Genomic DNA, 20,911 nt, shown 5'->3' with positions numbered 1-20,911 from the left:
GAATTGCGTCCTCAAAAGACTGATTGTAGAGACTCTGCTTAGGTGTATCACAATGCAGTGTATTTGGACAAAGACAGACAGGATTTCCCCAGGTGTGCCCAAGAATCCATGCTGAATTTCATGCCTGGGCACACATATTTGAAAGTCAAATATAAAATATAGTTTCCTCTTGAAAATTTGAATTTCCTCTTTGTCATCAGTGTAGACAATTTCCAAATTAAAATGAACATAGAAAACACATTTTCTCCTCTACTGGACCAGAATATTCACAGGATCAACAGAGTCAGAACTGTCTTATTTTCTTTTTTCTTTCTTTCTTTCTTTTTTTTGGTGAGGAAGATTGGCCCTGAGCTAAACTCAGTGGCCAATTTGCCTCTTATTTTTGCTTGAGGAAGATTGTGGCTCAGCTAACATCCATGACAATCTTCCTCTATTTTGTATGTGGGTCATTGCCACAGCATGGCTTGATGAGCAGTGTGCAGGTCTGCACCTGAGACCTGGACCTGCAAACCCCAGGCCACCGAAGCAGAGTGTGAGAAATTAACCACTATGCCAGCGGGCTGACTCCTGTTTTGTTTTTTATCTTCATGCCCCATTTTTAGCTAATTTCCAACAAAGGTGAAATGAATATGTTTGAACTCAGTATGAACAAGCAAATTATTTAGGCTTTAAATGCCCAAAGTCAAACCCACCACCTTTTTCCATAACTGCTCACTTACTGCCCCATACATATCAGGTGCCGGGGTCAATTTCCTCTGCAATTTGAACCTAACATAATCATTAGCATTGACATTGATGTATTTTATCAGTTTCTGTTCTCAGACTAACTATTAAAACTAAAGAGTCTTACTCCATTGCCTAAAGCCACATCACTCCCTATTTTTCTACTGTCCTCTTTCTCAGGGGGATAACGTGAGAACCAGATTTGTAAAGGAAACCCACCTGAAATCCAGCTGTGCTCTTTGGGTCTGTCAGTGGATTCTAGAAAGGTGGGTGCAATTGCACTGGAGGTGATGCAGCTTCCAGCGTGCCTGTGGAAGTGCCACTGGGGAATGTCCTTTCTTAGAAGGCTTTTGTATACTGTTTAAAGGTAACATGACGTTGTTAAGGGGCAATGTCAATCAATCTATCAATTTACTCACCCTTGATCGAAGCAGGTCTTGAAGTTATGAACTCTCCTGTGGTGTTTATCATTCTCAGGCATTTCAAAATGCCAAGTGCACGTGTGCATACTTTCTTGAGGGATCAACCAGTTATGGACAAGTCAGGGTTCAAATTAGGTGGAACTTGGCACAAAAACTAGGGCCTCCAATACACGGGAGATAAATGGATTACAATTAAAGGAAAGACGTATAATGAAAATAAGAACTGCCTTGGAGAGGAGGATTTCCAAAAAGCCATAAACATTAGCATCTCTGGTCCCGTAGTTCAAGCCAAAAGGGGGTATTTTTAAACGTTCAATCCAGACTTTCATATCTGAATAGGTAATAAGTAAATAGTTATTCTTAGATATGTTTTATAAGCAACATTGTGCTAATGAAATGTGGAAAGAGCTATGGAAACTGATAAAATTTGTGTTACATTGAACATTGAAGAAAAATACACAGAAATTTAATTTATCAATAAAAGACAAAATTCACGACAAAGATGCAAAGCAAACAAAATAAATAAATATCCATGAATATAAGAGTACATAAATGCCTGCTATCTAAATGCAAATTTGCAGTGGAATATTCACCAAGACACATCAAGAAGTTATCTTGTCACAAGTAGAATATACAAGCATGTACTGGGGTTTGAGGAGAAGGGAAAAAAAGAGGAAAACTGGCAACAGATGGTAGCTCAGAGCAAATCTTTCCCGGGGGAAAAAAAAGAGAAATTGTCTTCTCTCTTCTGGATATACAGACCTCTTTTAAATATTGTTTATATTTGATTTCTCTAAAGAGAAATAAATTCTGATTATCCTCCTGCCCAGAAGCCTGAATGACTAAATTCAAATGCATCTTCTCATCTTTTCCCATAAAGTCGTATAGTTACAAATGAAATTAAAAAAAGAGAACTTCTGAAGAGCAAAATAGAAATTACAACAATTTCTCAACAGAAATAAAAGCAGAAGCCTATGGGTGACCAGTAGGCTGCTCAAAAAAGAGATTTACATGACAGAATTCTATAGTTAGTGAAAACATCCTTTAAAAACAGAATTAATGACTTTTTCATATAAGAACAAGTTTATAGTATTTTTTACAAAATACACTTTTCACATAAATAAAGGTGATCGCAAATGACGGAAGCCTGAAGATATACGAAAGGGTAAAGAATAACAAAAAGAGTAAATTTTCATGTAATTAAAAATAATCAAGTATAGCGCTGTTTATTTTTTAAAAGTTATGTATGACACATACATCTATATCTATATCTATGTACGTACACATTTAACTCAACCAATATACTACTATTTCAAGGGAAAAATAGAGTTAAAGCCCCAAAAGCAATGAAATACTAGTTCATACTTCATATTTGTCTTTAATAAGTCAAGGACGTAACTTTTTCCTTATGAATAATTACTTCAAATATAAATTAATTAAACTCCCAACCTAAAGACACAGAACAGCAGAATGGGTTACAAATTTAAAACGAAACAAAAGAAAACCAGGAATAACAAGAGAACCACGTCCAACTATATACTGTCTACAAGAAACTCCCTATGGATATAAAAACACAAATAGGTTAAAAGGTAAAGGATGAAAAGTTAGGCCATGCAAACCGTCACCAAGTGGGAGCTGGGACAGATATTCTAATATCTATCAGATGTTGAGTCAAAAACTGTTGCAATAGAAAAAAGGACATTATATATTGATAAAATGTTCTATTCTCCAAGAAGATATAACAATTATAATCAAATATTAGAATCCCAAAATATATGAGGCAGCATTGACAGAAATGAAGGAGGGGGAAGGAGTAGTTCTGCAATAATAGATGGATACGTCAATACTCTACTTTCTATAATGGATGGAACCACCAGACAGAAGATCCATGATGAAAGAGAGGACTTAGACAGCAGCATATCATTAGTCCGAGGACACATATACAGAAAACTCCATCCAACAGCAGCCTAAAAATATTCTTCCCAAGTGCATGTGGAACATTCTCCAGAATAGACCATGTTTGCCCATAAAAAATTCTTTAAAAAAATTTAAAAGATTAAAATCATACAAAGTATCTTTTCTTATGACAATGGAAACAAGGTAGAAATCAATAACAGAAAAAAAATGGAAAAATAGAAAATATGTGCAAGTAAAACAATATATTCCTAAGGAAACAATGAATCAAAGAGGAAATCAGAAGAGATAAGAGAACACACCTTGAGACAAATGAAAACAAAAACACAATGTTCCGAAAATTGTGGGATGCCATGAAAACAGCGCTGAGAGGGGAATTCGTATATGTAAACACATTGTAAATGAAGAAAGATCTAAATCTATAATCCAATAACTTAACTCTACACCTTATGAAATAGAAAAAGAGCAACCTGAATGTAAAGTTAGAAGAAGGAAGAATAATATAGATTAGAGTGGAGAAAAATAAACTCCAGTATAGAAAAACAATATAGAAAACTTTCGAAAAATGTTTGTTCTTTAGAAAGAAAAACAAAATAGAAAACTTTTAGATAGATTGCTTGTTAAAAAACAGAAAAAATTCTCAATTATTAAAATTAGAAATGAAAGAGGGGATGCTACTGGTGAAGTCACAGAAGTAAAAAAATTGTTATAAGAATAATATGTATATTTGTATGCTAACAAATTGGATAACCCAGATAAAATAGACAAATTCCTATAAACATACAATCTACTAATAATTGAATAACCTTTCCCCACATGAGTTAGTTCTGCCCAAGAAACTCCTGTATGTAACCTTTTTCCTGTTGGAAAGTCATTTCCAAGTTCCACCATAAGACTCCAGAAACATGCGTGTCCATGAGAGAGATCTTTGTGTTTGAGATCAGCACTGCAGGCATAGAAGAGCCCTCTTTCTGGGAGGGAAGCAGAGGGCACGAGCAGCGTCTCGCAGGCACACACAGCCAGCTGTGCCTCTTACAAGCTGCACAGCCCTGGGTAGATTATCAAATTCCTCTCTGAGCCACTGTTACCTTACTTCTAGAGCAGGATGATCATAATTGACCTGCACAATTCTGAAAGTCAGAGATAAGACAGGAAAGTTCTGTAGAACGTCTCTGAAGATTCACCGTTTTTACATAGGTGGAAATGGATTTTCTGCCTGAGTTTATTACACTTCAGTGAAAATAATCTGTCAGTCCCTTAAACATACTAGACGATCTGCATTCTTTGCTTTGAATTCTGCTGCTCTCAACTCCCGTATCAACTTTCTTTGGAAATTCCTCAGAGCATAAACTTCATTATCTATGAAATGGGAATAATATTGGTTTTATGAGATCATTTTGAGAATTACCAGAGAGTTTAAATAAAGGATCTGACAAAATACATGGTACATAATCCAAGTGCATCTTCATACAAAGAGACTGCAAATGTTTTTGCAGCTAACCCACTGTGGTATGATAGTTTGAACAATGTGGAATAATGCAATGAAGCTCTCCAATGGGACATCCTGATATTACATAAAGCCACATGCTGTTAGAATGCCTACCCATTGGTTATTACAGATAAGAGCAAGTAGCTTTGATAGTATATAGATGAATGTAGAAATTTAACAAGACATTTTATATATTTTCCAAATCTGAAAGTAAACAAAAGAGAAAAATAAAGATACTTAAAATGTATGAATCCTTAGATAATAGTATCCATTACTTTAGGAAACATATATAAAAATTAAGATATTTGAGGCATACTAATATCAGCTTTGAAAAGGAGATATGCACAATCCAAATAGATGGAATAATGTCATCAAAAATGTGGGTATGAGAACTCCAAAACACCATCCTTCAACCACAGTAATGATTAATCTGTCAGAAACTATCAGAATCATCTTTTTCAGAACTCTGGAGACTAATAAAAACTTACAAAACTTGGGGACACTCTTAATGCAGAAAGAAGGTGCTGTGTTTCAGGAAAACAACCTTGTGATGCTTTAACTTGCCCACCTACGGTGCCCCACTTCCCAGCGCTGTGGCAGCCATGAGGACAGAGCCTTCCATCCCCGGTGCAGTGTGCTGGTGCTGATGCAATACAAACACTGTTCTCAGGGAATTGTGGTTATCGGTTCCGACGTCTGGTGGCTCCAATAGGGACGGAGTCAGGGGCTTTCCTTTGTTTCATGGCCTCAGAACATTCTCACGGCTGATAGGAGCTCCTGGGTGGTATCGGCAAGAACATTTCTATGAAATAGACAAGATCCAACCACCTGGCACAAGGGATCAACAAGTGTGGCCAGAGGCAGACAGACTAAAAGCCCTGGGAAGGAAGATGATGAGGAGGGAGTTAATTGGGGAAAGAATGGCACTGAAGAGCTTCCCTGTGCGCTGTGGACTCTAGAAGGCCATGCTAATGCCCAAGGCTGGACACATGCTCAGAAAACACCTCAGAAGACCATGTGAGTTCACCTTCAGATGGGTACAAGCAGCAGGTGAAGGAGAAGACAGTTGTAAATTTCCTGGCTAAGCCCTGAAGAAGAGCACTGACACAGAGACAGTCTCCATATACTGGCAGAGTAATTTGTGTTTTTTTTTTTTACTCCAGTCGTTTAAAGAGATGTCTCTCAAGTCACAGGCTAAGTACTGAGTTAATAGAACAGAGACTTTGGGGCACTCATCACAGAAATCCTGTACAAAAAAAGTTCAGAAAATTTGTAAACAAACACATGAAACCCACAAAAACCCTGGAAACGAAAAATATTCTAATCTATGGTGTTATCACATTAAAATGTGCAAAATGTCCAGTACTCAACAACCAAAACATGAGTTACATGAAGAAATAAAGTACAGTCAATTCTGACGGGGGGTAAAAAAGAGGCTGAGGATACTGTTTCTGAGGAAGCACAGACATTGCACTTAGTACATAAAAGGCCTGAAAACAAGTGTCTCAAGGATGCTCAAAAAACTAAAGGAAACTGGGAGAATGGTGTTTCACCAAATCAAGAGTTTCAATAAAGAGAGAGAAATTATAAAAAATGGAGTGAAATAGAAATTCTGGAGCTGAGAAGTAGAATAGCTGAAATGAAAAAATCTAAGAGAGGATTCCGACCTCCGATTTGATCAGGAGAAAAAATAATCAGTGAACATGTGCATAAATCATTTGTGATGATCAGTCCATGGTTTATAGATGAGCCAAAGAGAGTCCCTGTATATTGAGCCAATGCTGCTTATTTCTCCACAGCAGACAGGGCCCTTAGCTCACAGGTCCACTGGTGCCGAATTCAAATTCGTACTCACTGAGTTGTTTTAAACACAGCCCAAGTGAGTGTGTGTGAAGCAATTTATAGGCTTCCTACTGTGCACACCTGGTGATACGTCACCCAACACCCACTAGCCGTAGAGAAGATAAACCGTGAACTACAAACATCTCTGAACCCCTGCTGTCCACCAGTAGTCCTCTGACTCAGAGACTCCTCTTATTGCTGTGGAGACGTTATCTTGACAAGTGGTCTCCTCTCCAACCCCTCTCCTCTTGGAAGTTTCTTTGCCATCCTAGCTTTCTGGGCGGCAGCTCCACACTGTTACCACTGGAAGATGTCATCCAGTGAGGGACTTCCCGACTCTGTCAAGTTGCCAATGTGCCACCGAAATAAATCCTGTGTGATTCTGTGACCCTATGGTCATAATTGTAGGTGAGCAGTGCTGAAATCCCTTGGTCTCACTACAACTGCCCAATATGCAAACATGTGTCAATGAAGATAAATCCCACTGGGAGGTGAGCTCCTCTGAGAAAGGAGTGTATGGATTCCTGGGGGGGGGGGGGGGTCACAGCACTAGCACAGGCTTCACCTCCAGCAGGCACCAGGACCTGACTCTTTCCTCCTGGAGACACATGAGGGCAGACATGGTGATTCCTGGATAAGCCACCAGATAGGTCTCAAATAAGGTGGCTACCCAGAATCGTGCCTAAAGTCAGCAAGGAGTAGAACATGTATTGTCTTAGGCAGACAATACAAGTGGTTACTTACCCTCTTAACCCATGACTTGACAGTTTTCACCCTGAAAATACAGTAGAGTCACTTGTGGGCATTTTTTTTCTCCCCAAATCCCCCCCGCTCATAGTTGTATATATTTTAGTTGTGGGTCCTTCTAGTTGTGGCATGTGGGGCACTTCCTCAACATGGCCTGACAAGCATGCCATGTCTGCATCCAGGACCAAAACCGGTGAAACCCTGGGCTGCCAAAGTGGAGCACATGAACTTAACCACTCGGCCACAAGGCCAGCCCCACTTGTGGGGATTTTTAAAACTAGCAATGTACCAGTTTGAATCAGAGACATTTTCATTTAGTTGCACTCAGTTAAGCCTGTGGTTTTGAATTGTGCTAGTTTGGCAAGAGCACAAGTCATCTCAGTGCATATCTTGGGAGCATTTCCCCTTGATGTTTTCATTCAGTATTGGTGTTTGGTGAAAGACTAACATTTCCAAGGCCTTTGGACAGAGTGGGAGATCCTTTTGGTGAAAACATTCGTTCTGCTTGGGGAAGAGTATTTTGCATTAATTTTTAAACAAGAGGTCTTATGTGGTGGCTGGCATTTTGAGGGCTCTGATCTTACTGGAGGTTTATTTTCTGGGCTGCTATGTGGGGTGAACACAGCAATGGTTCTATCTGGGGTGACTGGTAGTAGAATAAATCAGGAATCACCTAAATAAGACATAGAGTGTGGTCATGGAGTTAATTCTTGCCCCCACTTAGCTCAATTCAGGAGTTCTGAGATAAAATCCAGGAGCTTTCTGCAGACTGGGAGGGCAGAGCTGCCTGTCTCTCTGGCCCCAGGCTGCCCCCAGCATCAGAGACAGAGGTTGTAGGTCCATCAAAGATTTTAAACTACCTGTCTTTGCTACTTCCCCCCGACCTGCCTGAGCAGGGTCATGGTATGCTGAGAAATCAGGCAAGTGGGACAGAAGTTCACAGATGGGTCACCACCAGGGCTTGAAGAGACACAGATGGTGTTGAAGGGAAGATGGAACAAAGGAGCTAAGGTGTGAGGAAAGAGCTGTTGGAAAAAAGACAGACCCAGAGAGGGGTCCACTTGCCAAGGCAGGCAGACCTGAATCTGTGTATTTAGAACTCCACAAAGGAAATTAGAAAATAGACAATTAGCTTCTTTAGCAACAAGTTTTATTGTTTATTTGCAAGTAATGAACTCTTTAGAAATTTTGATAACTTACAAGCTTCTTCATTCAGTATTTCCAGATCATGTCACTTTCCATTTTATGCCACATTTTCAAAAATAGGTATTGTCTCAATGTCTAAATTATTGGCTGAATTGTGATAAAGGATTCTATTAGAGGTTTCCCCACGACTCACCCACCCGTCCCACCCCTACACACACACAAACCTATGTGTGATATCAAATCTAGCTGAAGTTTTCTCCACTTTGATTTTAGGATTGCTGTCTCCTCAGTGTGAGGATCCTAAAGTTGACTAAGAAATAAGTGATCACTAAAGACTCCCCTTCATTCGTGACACAGAGTAGGTTTGGCACAGTCTGAATGCACACTACACCACAAGTACTGATCTGTGAATAAAGGATTTCCTATGATTTGACAATGAATGATTTCTCCACTCAGAATTACTTGTAAGAATTATTTGGGATTCCTCAAGAACCTTCATCTTCTTATTTCCTGTTTTAGTGTTTATTCCATCACTGAGTTTTCTTGTGCACACCAAGCCTGCTTGTTTGTTGAATGTTTGCTCACACTGGTTACAGACCTAGGAGTTCTCCCATGTGGAGTTTGCTCACATTTAACAATAATCATTAACAACAAACTTAACTTAGTTACATTCTTAAAAAAGATTAGGAGTTTTTCTCTGTGCAAGTTTACTAGTGACTTTAAAGTTTAGAGCTGTTGCTGAGAACATGTACCTCATTCTACTGAGTGTGAGTTCTGCCATGTTATCTAAGGTCATGCCAATGACTAAAGGCTTTATCATGTTAATGTCATACATATGGATCTATTTCCATCTGAAAATGAGTATCTTGTGTAAGGAGTAGAAAGAATGAAGGATTTCAATATTGTTTGCAGAGAGTATTTCTTTACTGTGTTAGTCCTTTGGTGTATTTAAATGTTAAAGCTGTGATCAATGTTTCTTCCACCTCCATTACATTTATAATACCATGTCATATTTACTGAAAGCATTCACTATTTTCTCTTCAGTGCTGGGTCTCCTCATGTCGTCTAAGGGAAGAACGATGACTGAAGAATTTCCCGCATAGCTGGCATTCATATGGCTGCTCTCCAGTGTGGGTTCTCTCATGTCGTCTAAGATTAGAATATTGACTGAAGGCATTGCCACACTGATGACATTCATATGGTTTCTCTCCTGTGTGTGTTCTGTTATGCCGTGTAAGTTCAGAACTTTGACAGAAGTCCTTCCCACATAGAATACATATATATGGTTTCTCTCCTGTGTGGATTCTCTTGTGTTGGCTCAGGCCAGATCTTTGACTAAAGGCTTTCCCACACTGAACACATTCATAACGTTTATCTCCAGGATGAATTCTCTCATGTTTTCTAAGGTAAGAACGCTGGGAGAAAGCTTTCTCACATACATGGCATTCATATGGCTTCTCCCCTGTGTGAGTTTTCTCATGTTGTGTTAGGTAAGAATTTTGACTGAAGACTTTCCCACACAGATGACATTTATATGGTTTTTCTCCAGTGTGGGTTCGACTGTGGTTTCTAAGGTCAGAGCTTTGCACAAAGCCATACCCACATAGTTGACATTTATGTGGTTTCTCTCCAGTGTGAATCATCTTGTGTCGTCTAAGGCTAAAACAATTACTAAAGGCTTTCCCACATAGATGACATTCACAAGATCTACCCCTAGCATTAATTTGATCATGTTGATTATGGGGTGAGTCTTTACGAAGTGATTTTCCACACTGTTTGCTGACATCACGTTTCCTTCCCATGGGAATTGACAATTGTTGAGTGGACACAGATCTATGAGCAAATTCATCAACCATATCAAGACATTCAATAGGATCCACATAAGTGTGAGACATCTGCATTGGGGAAGGAGATGAAAGACTGTCAATAGTTTGCCCACATAAATCCATACATTCATTCCTCTACATGTAAAGCTGAGAATATGTCAGTAATATTCTCCTATTACAAATATTTCCAATATTAGTTGCACACACATGTTGTATTATTCTACTGGAGGCATAAATATTGTCTCTTTTGTAGTATCCCAACTGCAGAGTTATCAGACTAATTTTGAAGACTTCAGTATGTTTTAAAAGCTAGGTAATGAGCTTTATTTTTCTTTTTAAGATCTCAGTTAATTGTTTTGAGCTCATGTTCATTTCTTAACTGATTTGATTTTAAACTATCCAAAACTTTTTGCCTAGAAAGTACTTAATCCCAACTTAATTACATTCAGGGGAATGTGCTCAATAACTAACTCATCTCATTGCAAGGTCTTTAATTTGAATGACTTGGGTTCACACTCATGAAACTTACCATTGGCATCGTGGGAGTTATTTTCTTCTTGCTTTTATATTTCACTGATATAATTTCTTGTTTTCTAAGAGGACTTTTGCTGCCTAAAGTAACTGAAGAAAACATAATTTGTTAGAATGGCATTAGGGGAATCAAAACTCAGAAAAACACCAAGGTCCATTTGAATGTTTCAAAAATGGCACTTAGATTGGGAAAGGTGCCAATGAATTACTCTAGGTAGTAGAAACATGTTAATGTCATAGTCAATTAGAAAAAATCAAGATTGAAATATGAAAAATGAAAATTGACTAAGAGATGTTGGGTCAGGAAATAGTGGGAAAATCTCCAAATGGATAAATCAGGACTAGAATTTCTATGAAAATGTTTAACTGCAATAAGTACATAAATATCTTTTTCCCTAAAGGAAAAGAAAATGGTAGGAAGACACCAATTATGATTTAAATAAGCAAGGAATTATGACAAAATGAGGACCAATGTCCTCATTTACTTTTTAGTATATACCACGCACTTCACAAAATATTCAGAAGGCATTTCCAAGAACATACTCACTCACTGACCAGGACCCCTTGGCACTGAAGCACAGGTCCCTGATGCTAACCTGGACTCTGGCCTTGGAGAAATCCATCTCCTTCACTCCATAGCTCTTTTCCTTGCTCCAACTGGAAAATCACATCGGATTTGAAGATCTGATACCCTGTTTGAGGAAAAAAACTGTGGACTTTGAATTCTGTGATAATTAATTATTACTTCTATCAAGACCAGCACAAGCTGCTGTGGAAGAATAAAGAGGTGATCAAAGGTCAGCCTGTGTAACAATATCTTCAACAGAGAAAACATTGAAGGGCCTTCACCAGACCAGGAAGAAAACCAGACTGGTGACAAAAACAGTGGGGACCTCTAGATGCTGATAGCAGGATCAAAGAAAGAATGCAGAATCCTGTCTTTCCAAAATGGAAGAGATTAAATGTCTTGACAGTGGGTAGAATATTATTTTTAAACATCATCCTATAAACATAAGCTCCACAGGCATAACCAGAATTATGCTATATTCACTACTCTGGTCTCAAGCATCCATGTATTGACCAGAACAGAATAATTATTTTTAAAAAATTTAATAAATTACTTATGCATTAAAAATATCCATTGACTTCCTAGTTCTGTTCTGAGTGCTGGAGACTAAGTAGAAAGAAAAACATAATATTGAGGTCAAGATTATACTCTAGTGTGATGATGAAAAGTAAAGTGTAAAGAAACATCTTTCTTTTAAGTAGTTATGAAGGTTGTCAAAGAATCAGGGCAGTGATTGGAGTGGGGTGTGGAGGAGCTCTTCTAGATACTTGTTCAGTGAGTGAATGAATGGACACACAGACACACGCATGTTGACAGACTCACCAATGGAGACCAGATGATCGATACTCTCCAGCATCACATCTCTGTACAGCTTTCTCTGGGATGTGTCCAGCAAGAGCCACTCTTCCTGGGTGAAGTCTATAGCTACATCTTCAAATGTCACTGATTCCTAAAACATGGATATACTGGTTTAGACAGAGCAATCCCTACCAATGCCCAGGGTAGGTGGGTTGAGATGACAGCACAGAGGAAGTGTTGGGGAGCTGGGTATATAGAAAGATCAATCTGTCTTTTGAGGCCCACTCAGTTTACTGTCATTGCTGAGTTCGTATCTGCCTTTCAGATATATTCACAGAGACCTTCACACTGTGACTTCATAATACATGATTTTAAAGAAATATCACATGAAGTGTAGTTTAATACAACCTCGAAGTGTTTCAATAATCTGGTAATTACAGCTTCCAGACAAGTGATTATAAAATATTCACTTGAATCCCACAACTAGAAGGACCTGCAACTAAGATATACAACTATGTACCGGGGGGGTTGGGAAATAAAGCAGAAATAAAATAAAATAAAATAAAATATTCACTTGAAAATTCATAACTAAAACTCTCTTCCCCATTAATTTCAAGCAACTCTACAGCTTCACCACAAGACAAATGATAACCATAATGTGCTGTTTTTAAACCACAGCCATTGGTTTAAATTATGTCCCTAGATGAACTTCTGGTTCCTCATCCATGAACTGGTTTAATAACTTGTTATACATGTTGAAAGTTGCAATGTGTTAACGTATGGTGTTTTCTGTAGGACAAACCTGCATTAAATAAAACATAGGACTCTGTTTATCGTAAAAATATTGGAGAACCTTCATGGAATCTCCAGCCTTCCTCAGAACTGACGTGCATGTTGTCTCTCTTGCTACAGGACGCAGGTGTTCATAACAAACTATGAGGTCAGATGGTTCTCCAGCAAAAGCCAGAGACCTCTGAGATGGCTGTACTGAAGGAGAGTCCTAGCCTGACCACTCCTGTCCAATGGGGGCACCCATTCTCAGATTTCTCAAGGACCTCAAACACCAGTTACCACTGTTTCTCTTGTACCTTTATCTCGCCTCCATGCTCGAGGATAAAAGAAGCCTCATTCTCTCTGGATCTATCCAGTTTTTCTCCTTTATGTGTAGCACAATTAATAAAATACTACTCCCTACACATTCCTTCCAGTTATCAAATATGAATAAGAGGTTAACTACTGGGCTGGCCCTGTGGCACAGCAGTTAAGTTCACACATTCCGCTTCTCGGTGGCCTGGGGTTCCCTGGTTCAGGATCCCGGGTGCGGACATGGCACTGCTTGGCACGCCATGCTGTGGTAGGCTCCCCACATATAAAAAAAGTAGAGGAAGACGGGCACGGATGTTAGCTCAGGGCCAGTCTTCCTCAGCGAAAAGAGAAAGATTGGCACTAGTTAGCTCAGGGTTGATCTTCCTCAAAAAACAAAAGGTTAACTACTTAGAGGTAAAATGTGTGACTGGGGACAAGAATGATAATGATAATTTTAATTCCAGTTTTTAGACATTTTCATAAGCGTAACTATATTCTAGTAGTTGCAAGAGGTTTAAAATTAAGAATAAAATAACATAATTCCTCATTCCTTCCAAACCTCTCTCCTGCTCTTCTCAACACTGTACTACCCTCATACCAGGTCTTCTAACACTGGTTTGATTATACTCAAAGTGCAGAAACTTCTTCCTCCTGAATGACTATAATGTTCTGCTTCCCATTCAACTCCATCACTTGCAATCATCACCATCCCAAGCCCATTACATCCAAAACCATGGTTAATGAGTTAATTACTTGTCCACGAGGCCAATGGCTGGGTGAGAGAAAGAGAATTCCTCTTATCTCGTGTATAAATACACAAGCTTAATGGAGGCAATTGTAAATATGTGTAATGTTAGGAAACAGCTTAGTTATTGATGAGTTCCTGACCCAGGATAACTATCCAGGTCCTAGACAAACTTAACTGGAGCTCAGATGCCTGAATGCCACCTTGTTTCACTTAGAACATTCATGCCAATAGGAAACATTTGCTCATCTAATGGCACCAGGGGTGTAATTTCTGTAGAAAGAGGCATTCTTTACTCACCAGTGGCTGCATTGTCAATAACTCAGTTACCAGGTGTCTTTCTCTTGATTTTCACTCACACAGTCCAAGCGCTAAGGAGGCAAATCTGAGGATGGAGAAAGAAGACATAAGACTCCAGTCCTGTGCCCAATATACAGTCCCACCTGTTGTGAAACCCCAAACCTTCAAGTGAGTGTGACCCCCAGCCCCACAAAGGGAAACAAATGGTTCACTCTAACACTAACACACAGAGGTCTCTCCTCTCTCAGGGTCAAATGTAGTAAGATCAAAATACAGATATCTTAAAAATAAGAACATGGTAAGCACTGAATTTTCCATGTTAATTAGCCAATGGCATCCAGAATTATTCAATTCCATCCCTGATTCTAAAGCACAGCTATCCCTAACTCATCCCACATAGATTTTGGTTTCCGACTGAAGCTAAACACAGTGGAATTTCTCAGGTTTCATTATTTTTACCTTACGCACCAACAATGGTCCTCCAGAATCCATGGCAGCCCTCTGGACCCTCACTCTCTTCCTGCTCTGCCTCAACCCTGACTTTTAGATCTGTCCCCCATGGGCTTGGCTATCAAGCAACTAAGAATCTGTTTTAAGATGGAGTTAATCAATACAAGGACGTATTCCACTTGGAGGGGTCAATGGCACCCGCCCTGCCTGTCCAGTCATAAAATCCCCTGCATGAGAGATTAGCAGGAGTACATGAGTCATAACATTGCTCTCACCTAGGTCTCAATCCTCTGGGTCAAGGATGCCCAGCTAATATGGAATGGCTGGAGTTTACAAGAAAATCTAGATCCTTAATCTGATAGTTTACTCAAGTAGTAGCTGAAATCCTCCAAATCTTGTTCTATATTAGTCTTCATTAGCTGAAGCATCCCTTCTTCTAATTATATACACAGATAGGTATGCATATACGTACGTGCAAATATATATATATATATATATACATACCCATACAAATGCCTGTGTGAGAGAGAAAAAGTATTCATAAACTATAATTTCTCCACTAACATAACAATAATATTTAAATGTATTCCATGGACAAGTCATGAATATGCACCATAAACAGAGGGATAATTAACTCACTCATTTGTACCTGAGAACCAGAAAAAAAAAATCGTTTGTATTAAGTTAACTATGTACTAGCTGATTTACACATATTTGCTCATTTAATCCCCACAATAATGATAGTAATTATACTTTATTTCCCAATTTAACAAATAATACAGCAGAGCTTCCAAAAATTTTAGTAATATGAGAAAGTCACAGAGCTAGAAAATGGAACAGCTGTCGTTTAATTTGGCTCAGTCTATCGCCTGAGGTCAAATTCCTTTAGGATAAAACAGCACACCTAGGTGTTACCTGGAATAGTACCTCTAACAAAAATAATCAGAAGCAGGCTGTGTCATATTCTTTGCATTGCTGCATGTTCACAAAAGTACTCCTTCTAGCCAGGTTCTCTGCCATGTGGGAACCTCCAGCATATTGGCACCACATCCCAAACATCATAATCTCTCTTCATATTTATTTCCCAGTTTAATGCACAATTACTCATTCCAACACACATTTACCAAAACCAACCGTTTCTTTATCCCTTAGACTGTTTATCACATCATCTCAAGACCCCATAGCAGATGCCTCTTGCATGACTAACCAGACAGCACGCAACTAAGACATTGGTCCCAATCTAAACAAATAATCACCACCCCAAGTGGCTTTCAAAGATATCTGGCAATTATACCATGCGTTGCTAAAAATAATAATAATTCTTCCACTACCAGTGACTGGGCAGCTTAAACAACAGAAAGTTCTTTTTTCATCATTCTGGAGGCGACAAGCCTGAGATTCAGATATATGCAGGTTTGGTTCCTTCTGAGGCCTCTCTCCTGGGCTTGTAGATGGCTTTCTTCTCCCTACCTTCTCCATGTGTCTGTGCCCTAATTTCCTCTTTGAGTGACAGCACCAGTCATATTAGCTTAGGGCCCTCCCTTAATTACCTCTTTTTAAATTACTTACCCCTTTAAAGAACCTAAGTCCAAATAAAGTTACGTTCTGGTGTACTGGGGGTGAAGACTGCAACATAGGAATTTGGGGGACACACAGCTCAGCCCATGACACAGAGGAATTACAGAATATGACAAAGTAACTCAGTTTATCCCTATAATATCTGCCAATATTCCTGCATTCATACCCATTGGTTACCCCTTTTCTCCCGTCAAATTCAAAGTCATGCCACCCCTGGCAATGTCTACTGTTGAATCCCTCTCTCCCTTTTTGTTGGGACCTACATTATTGGTTTAAATTAAATCTCTTTTAAGAGAAACCTCTCCATCTAGTCACAGCCAAACCCCTCATTGTGTCTCTTCTTTCTTGAAACAGAGATCTCCTCTGAGGACACTTTCTCTTAAGTTCCTGCTGTCCTTCACAATCAAACTGAAAGTGCGGTTCTCAGTTTCACTCAGACATAAAAGAGAAGCCCTGGATTAATGCAAGGGTCTGATAACCACAGAATGTATTCATTATGCAGGAGAACTCAAGGTGCCCAAGAGAGACTCAAGGAATGCTGGCTAGTGATTGAATTATCCAGAGCACACGTGAGTATCCAAGAAAGAAGGAAGATTTAGGAAAAGTAATCAAGAATTGACCATGGGATTGTGTTTTCTTTGATTTTAAGACAAATTCAGAATGAAATGGAACATTAATTTTGACTCTTAGAATTTTTCTTCTACAGAAAGATTGGAATATGTAAATTCTTATTTGGCATCCAGGGAACCCCTATGCATGTACAACACGGCAGCCCTATGAGTAGAAAGAAAGAAGGTAGCCAGGCATCCCTGTGCTATGTCCGTGCTTCCCAGGAGCGGGTGTCAGAGGAGGTCACTGAGGGGGTGAGAACTGGTGCATAATGGCAGCCTCTCAGGAGCTGATCTTTCTTGGATTATGGAAAATCCCAACCATGTTCCTCAAACTCTCGGTATATCCTGTGTTTAATAGCTATTATTCTGAGACAGATATTTCCTGCTATAGCACAATACTGACATGTATTTATCTCCAAAATATTACCATGAATTTATGCTGTTTAAGGAGAACCAACTTGAATGATACTGACTTGAAAGACAATAACAAATGCAATTACCATTAAAAAGGCTAAGTATAAAATACCAGCAGTGAAAAAGTAATTGAAGAGTGATATTCAAGGACCACTTTGCCTTTGAGCAGAGGAATATCACTTTACTTATCCAATATTGTTAGGAATGAACTGATTACAAATTATTTAAAAAAACTTAATTAGACTTCATATCAGAGTTAGGAGAATGAAAGTGAGAGATTTTAAGCCAAAAGAATGACAGTAAGAGAAATGAAGACAAGAGGAGGAAGAAAAATGACATGGCATAGCTTAAAACTTCCAAGAGTAAAATGAAACCACTTAAGACAAGAGGCCATATTGGGAGATGAAAGGAGGAAAAGTACACCCTGCTCAGTAGTCACTCACATCTGTTGACGACAGGCTTTAAAAGGAGCAAGAAAAAACATTGTGTATAAACTGTTGAAAGGATTAAAGAGACCTGAACGCTGTGAAAGACAAGCCTAGTGTTTGAAAAGATTTATATGAAACAATAAACATTTCAAAAACCCTCCCGTAGAGCCTATATTTAAAGTTGAAGACTTATTTGAAGATCATTAAACAAACTCACGGAAAATATGCGACTGTCTTAACAAACAGAGATATTGGGGAATGCCTACAAAGCCCTCAGGGAGACAGCTGTGATCCTTAATCTTATGACCAAGGAAACTCTTCCTCAAATACCACAACTAGAGATGGATTTAGAGAAGTCTTGTTTGTAAGGACAACTCATAGATGAAACAATAATTTAACTGGTCACATAGAGACTGTGCCAGGAACAGAAAAGGACACAGGAGAAGTCAAAGCAAACCTATTTCATAATGGACTCCAGTGTGGAGAGATTAGAAGCTATCTCAGGAAGTGGGGATTAAATGCATTTCAAAAATCTTAGAAGTGCAAGCAATCTTTAGAAGAACTAACAAAATCTACTGAATGATTCTGAATTATTCACTAATTTATGCAAAATATTGACCAGCTTCTCACTAAAGCGAGAATAGTGACTTAGGTCACTGGTGACTTCAGGATCAGTGATGGCTCAGCTTAGGCTCTTCCTCCAGCTCTCTTAAAGAGCTGCCTGGAAGGAGGCATTCTGCTTTACTATTGACTTAATATTGAGGGCATTGCTAGCCATTAAGTGGTAGAATTGCTATTTTTTAGTCATTCCAGGGCTATTTGGACACTCCTGCTTACTTCTGGGGTGCAGCTTGTGGGACCTTGGCTTCCCTAACCAAAACCAGGTCTCCCACAGATCTGTCCATAAAAATCATTGATATCTATATCTACTCACTCACCTTTTCCCTTTCGTTCAATTCAGAACAACAGTCCGCAAAAGGGATGTTATTAAGTGAACTCTCTCAAATTTCAACACTAATGATTGGCTTGGTGCTATTCCAGGTGCTGAGGATATAGCAGGTGACATAACTGAAAGAGTTTTGCCTTCTTGCCTCTTACATTCTAGAAATTTACAGACTAGATAGCACAGATCAAACAAGAAAATGCCTTTAAATATGAAGAAAGTAAGAAACCAAAACAAATGCACATCAAATTAATACTGAAAATGGAAGAAATAAATATAGCATCTCAGAGTGGATAACAAATCAAAGCTCACTTTTCGTGATATTCAACTTCCTATATATCAAAGCAATTCAGGATTGGTGAAATTAGAATTAAGTTTACCATTATCCGGGAATTTTATGTACGAAAGCAGCATACCCTGAAACAGAAGGTCTATTTCGAGGTACATAATGGATCCTGCATACAAATAGTTTGGACAAGGATGGAGGAAAATCCCATATATTTAAAAAGAGGAAAATGAAAAAGCCCCACAAAAAATGAAATAAAACCAGAAAATAATGATGACCATAGAAGACACAATCTGTCAAGTGAAAATTAAGGGCAAAAAGCATCTTTTAAATGCAGTTGGCACAAAAGTCTTTAAAGTGTAATAACACTTGAATACAGTAACATGATGTATAAGTAAAAATGGAACAAAGCTAAAATGATAGTCAAGGAAATTATCTGCCTTAAATATATACTAAGTATTAAATGAATAAAATAAATACGAGCACCTATCTCAAGATGTTTAAGAAATAAGGTAAAGAAAATAACTTGATGAAACCCATAAAAGGAAACTAATTCAGAGAAACAGAAAATGATTTACAAGAGCAAAAAATAATAAAAACAGAAGATGGAGATAAACATGCCAATGGGACTTTCCAAAATGAAGGAAGTGCTCCATATCTGCATTGTACCACACAGTCACTGCCAGACACACGTGCTTACAGAATACTTGAACTTTGGCTAGTACTACTGAGCATCTGAAGTTTAGCTATTTTATTCATTTAAATTTTTTAGCCACATGTGGCTGGTAGTTATTTTATTGGACAGCACAGATCTAGGATCCTAGAGTAGACAGTTTAAATAATTACACTTAAGACAAAAGTGGAAAAAGGGCACAGATAGTCAAAACAGGAAATGAGAGTGGTGAAATAAATGTTGACACAATAAGACAAAGATGTAAGAATCTGCTTTGATATGACAAATCTCTAAAGAGAGAACCTCTCTAATTTTAAGAGAATGAGGCCAGCTTCCATCTCACTGTCTGGAGAACTCACCAGAACCCAAAACTGGAGGAGATGGTGAAGCCAAATCGATTCTGAGGCAAGTTCCACAGACGAGAAGCCAATTCTTCTTCTTCCAATGTTGTGAACTGTACAGTGTCTTCTTCTCTGGGTAAGTCAGTCCTCTGTTTGACTTCCCTATATATAGGGAGAACAGTTAATAAACCTAATCAAGGCTACATTCCAGGGACACACCCTAATTGACACCAATCAGGGCTTCACCCTTGGTGGGACACACCCTATTCAGTTTGATTAGATTTTCCAGACTATTACAAAATTGTAACCATCACAAGGAGTTGGAGAACAAAGATGTAAGGGCATTGTGAAGGGATAGTAGCAAGATTCATTGATTCCTTTGTTCATCATAGATACATTCTAGTGCATTCTATGTTCCAGGAGACATTCCGTGTCTTGGAAACAAGCAGAGCATCAGACACAATGGGATTCTATGCACATGAAGCTGGAATTCCTTGGAGGAAATACGGACTTAAAAATAAAATGAAAAATTTTGCAGTGAACATAGGGGTTTATATGTCTTTTAAAATAAGTGATCTCCTGTCTTCGGATAAATTCTCAGTAGTAGAATAGCTGGATCATATGGTATTTCTATTTTTAACTTTTTGAGAAATCTCCATACTGTTTTCCGTGGCAGCGGCTGCAGCTTGCATTCTCACCAGCAGCATATGACGGTTTCCTTTTCTCCACATCCTCTCCAACACTTGTTATTTCTTATCTTATTAATTATAGCCATTCTGAGGGGTGTGAGGTGAAATCTCATCGCAGTTTTGATTTGCGTTTCCCTAATAATTAGTGATGTTGAACATATTTTCACATGCCTTTGGCCATCTGTATATCTTGTTTGGAAAAATTTCTCTTCATAACCTCTGCACCCCTGTGTTCATCACGGGAGTATTCACGATAGCCAAGACTTGGAAGCAACCCAAGTGTCCATCAACAGATGAATGGATAAAGAAGATGTGGTATATATACACAATAGCATACTACTCAGTCCCTGAAAAAGACAAA

At 38.6% G+C, this 20,911-nt stretch overlaps 1 protein-coding gene across 2 annotated transcripts; it reads right to left on the bottom strand.

Annotated features, from left to right (window-relative positions):
- Window positions 1–9,188: 9,188 nt before the first annotated feature.
- Window positions 9,189–20,230, bottom strand: LOC111770966 (zinc finger protein 705A-like). Of its 2 annotated transcripts, XM_023630867.2 has the most exons (6): window positions 19,880–20,230; window positions 14,138–14,222; window positions 12,031–12,157; window positions 11,237–11,332; window positions 10,639–10,730; window positions 9,189–10,178 (listed from the first exon to the last, which is right to left on the bottom strand). In XM_023630867.2, exons 2-6 carry the CDS (start codon window positions 14,147–14,149, stop codon window positions 9,324–9,326), a joined length of 1,182 nt encoding a protein of 393 aa, XP_023486635.1. In that variant the 5' UTR covers window positions 14,150–14,222; window positions 19,880–20,230; the 3' UTR covers window positions 9,189–9,323. The 2 variants fall into 2 exon arrangements, with proteins under 2 accessions (XP_023486635.1, XP_023486636.1); XM_023630868.2 differs by lacking the exons at window positions 14,138–14,222; window positions 19,880–20,230 and having other exon boundaries at window positions 11,188–11,332; window positions 12,031–12,333.
- Window positions 20,231–20,911: the final 681 nt, after the last annotated feature.

The sequence above is a fragment of the Equus caballus genome, chromosome 27 (assembly GCF_041296265.1).
Source record: "Equus caballus isolate H_3958 breed thoroughbred chromosome 27, TB-T2T, whole genome shotgun sequence".
Taxonomy (NCBI): Eukaryota; Metazoa; Chordata; class Mammalia; order Perissodactyla; family Equidae; genus Equus; species Equus caballus.
The sequence above is the reverse complement of the archived record's forward strand: the minus strand, read 5'-3'. Positions and strand labels throughout refer to the sequence as shown.

Excerpts from the sequence above, each read along its gene's own strand:
- LOC111770966 (XM_023630867.2), bottom strand. Across the intron at positions 11,333-12,030 it reads CGATCATCTGGTCTCCATTG|GGTATCAGATCTTCAAATCC; the intron begins GTGAGTCTGTCA and ends TTCCTCAAACAG. Across the intron at positions 10,731-11,236 it reads TCTCCAAGGCCAGAGTCCAG|TTACTTTAGGCAGCAAAAGT; the intron begins GTTAGCATCAGG and ends TGTTTTCTTCAG.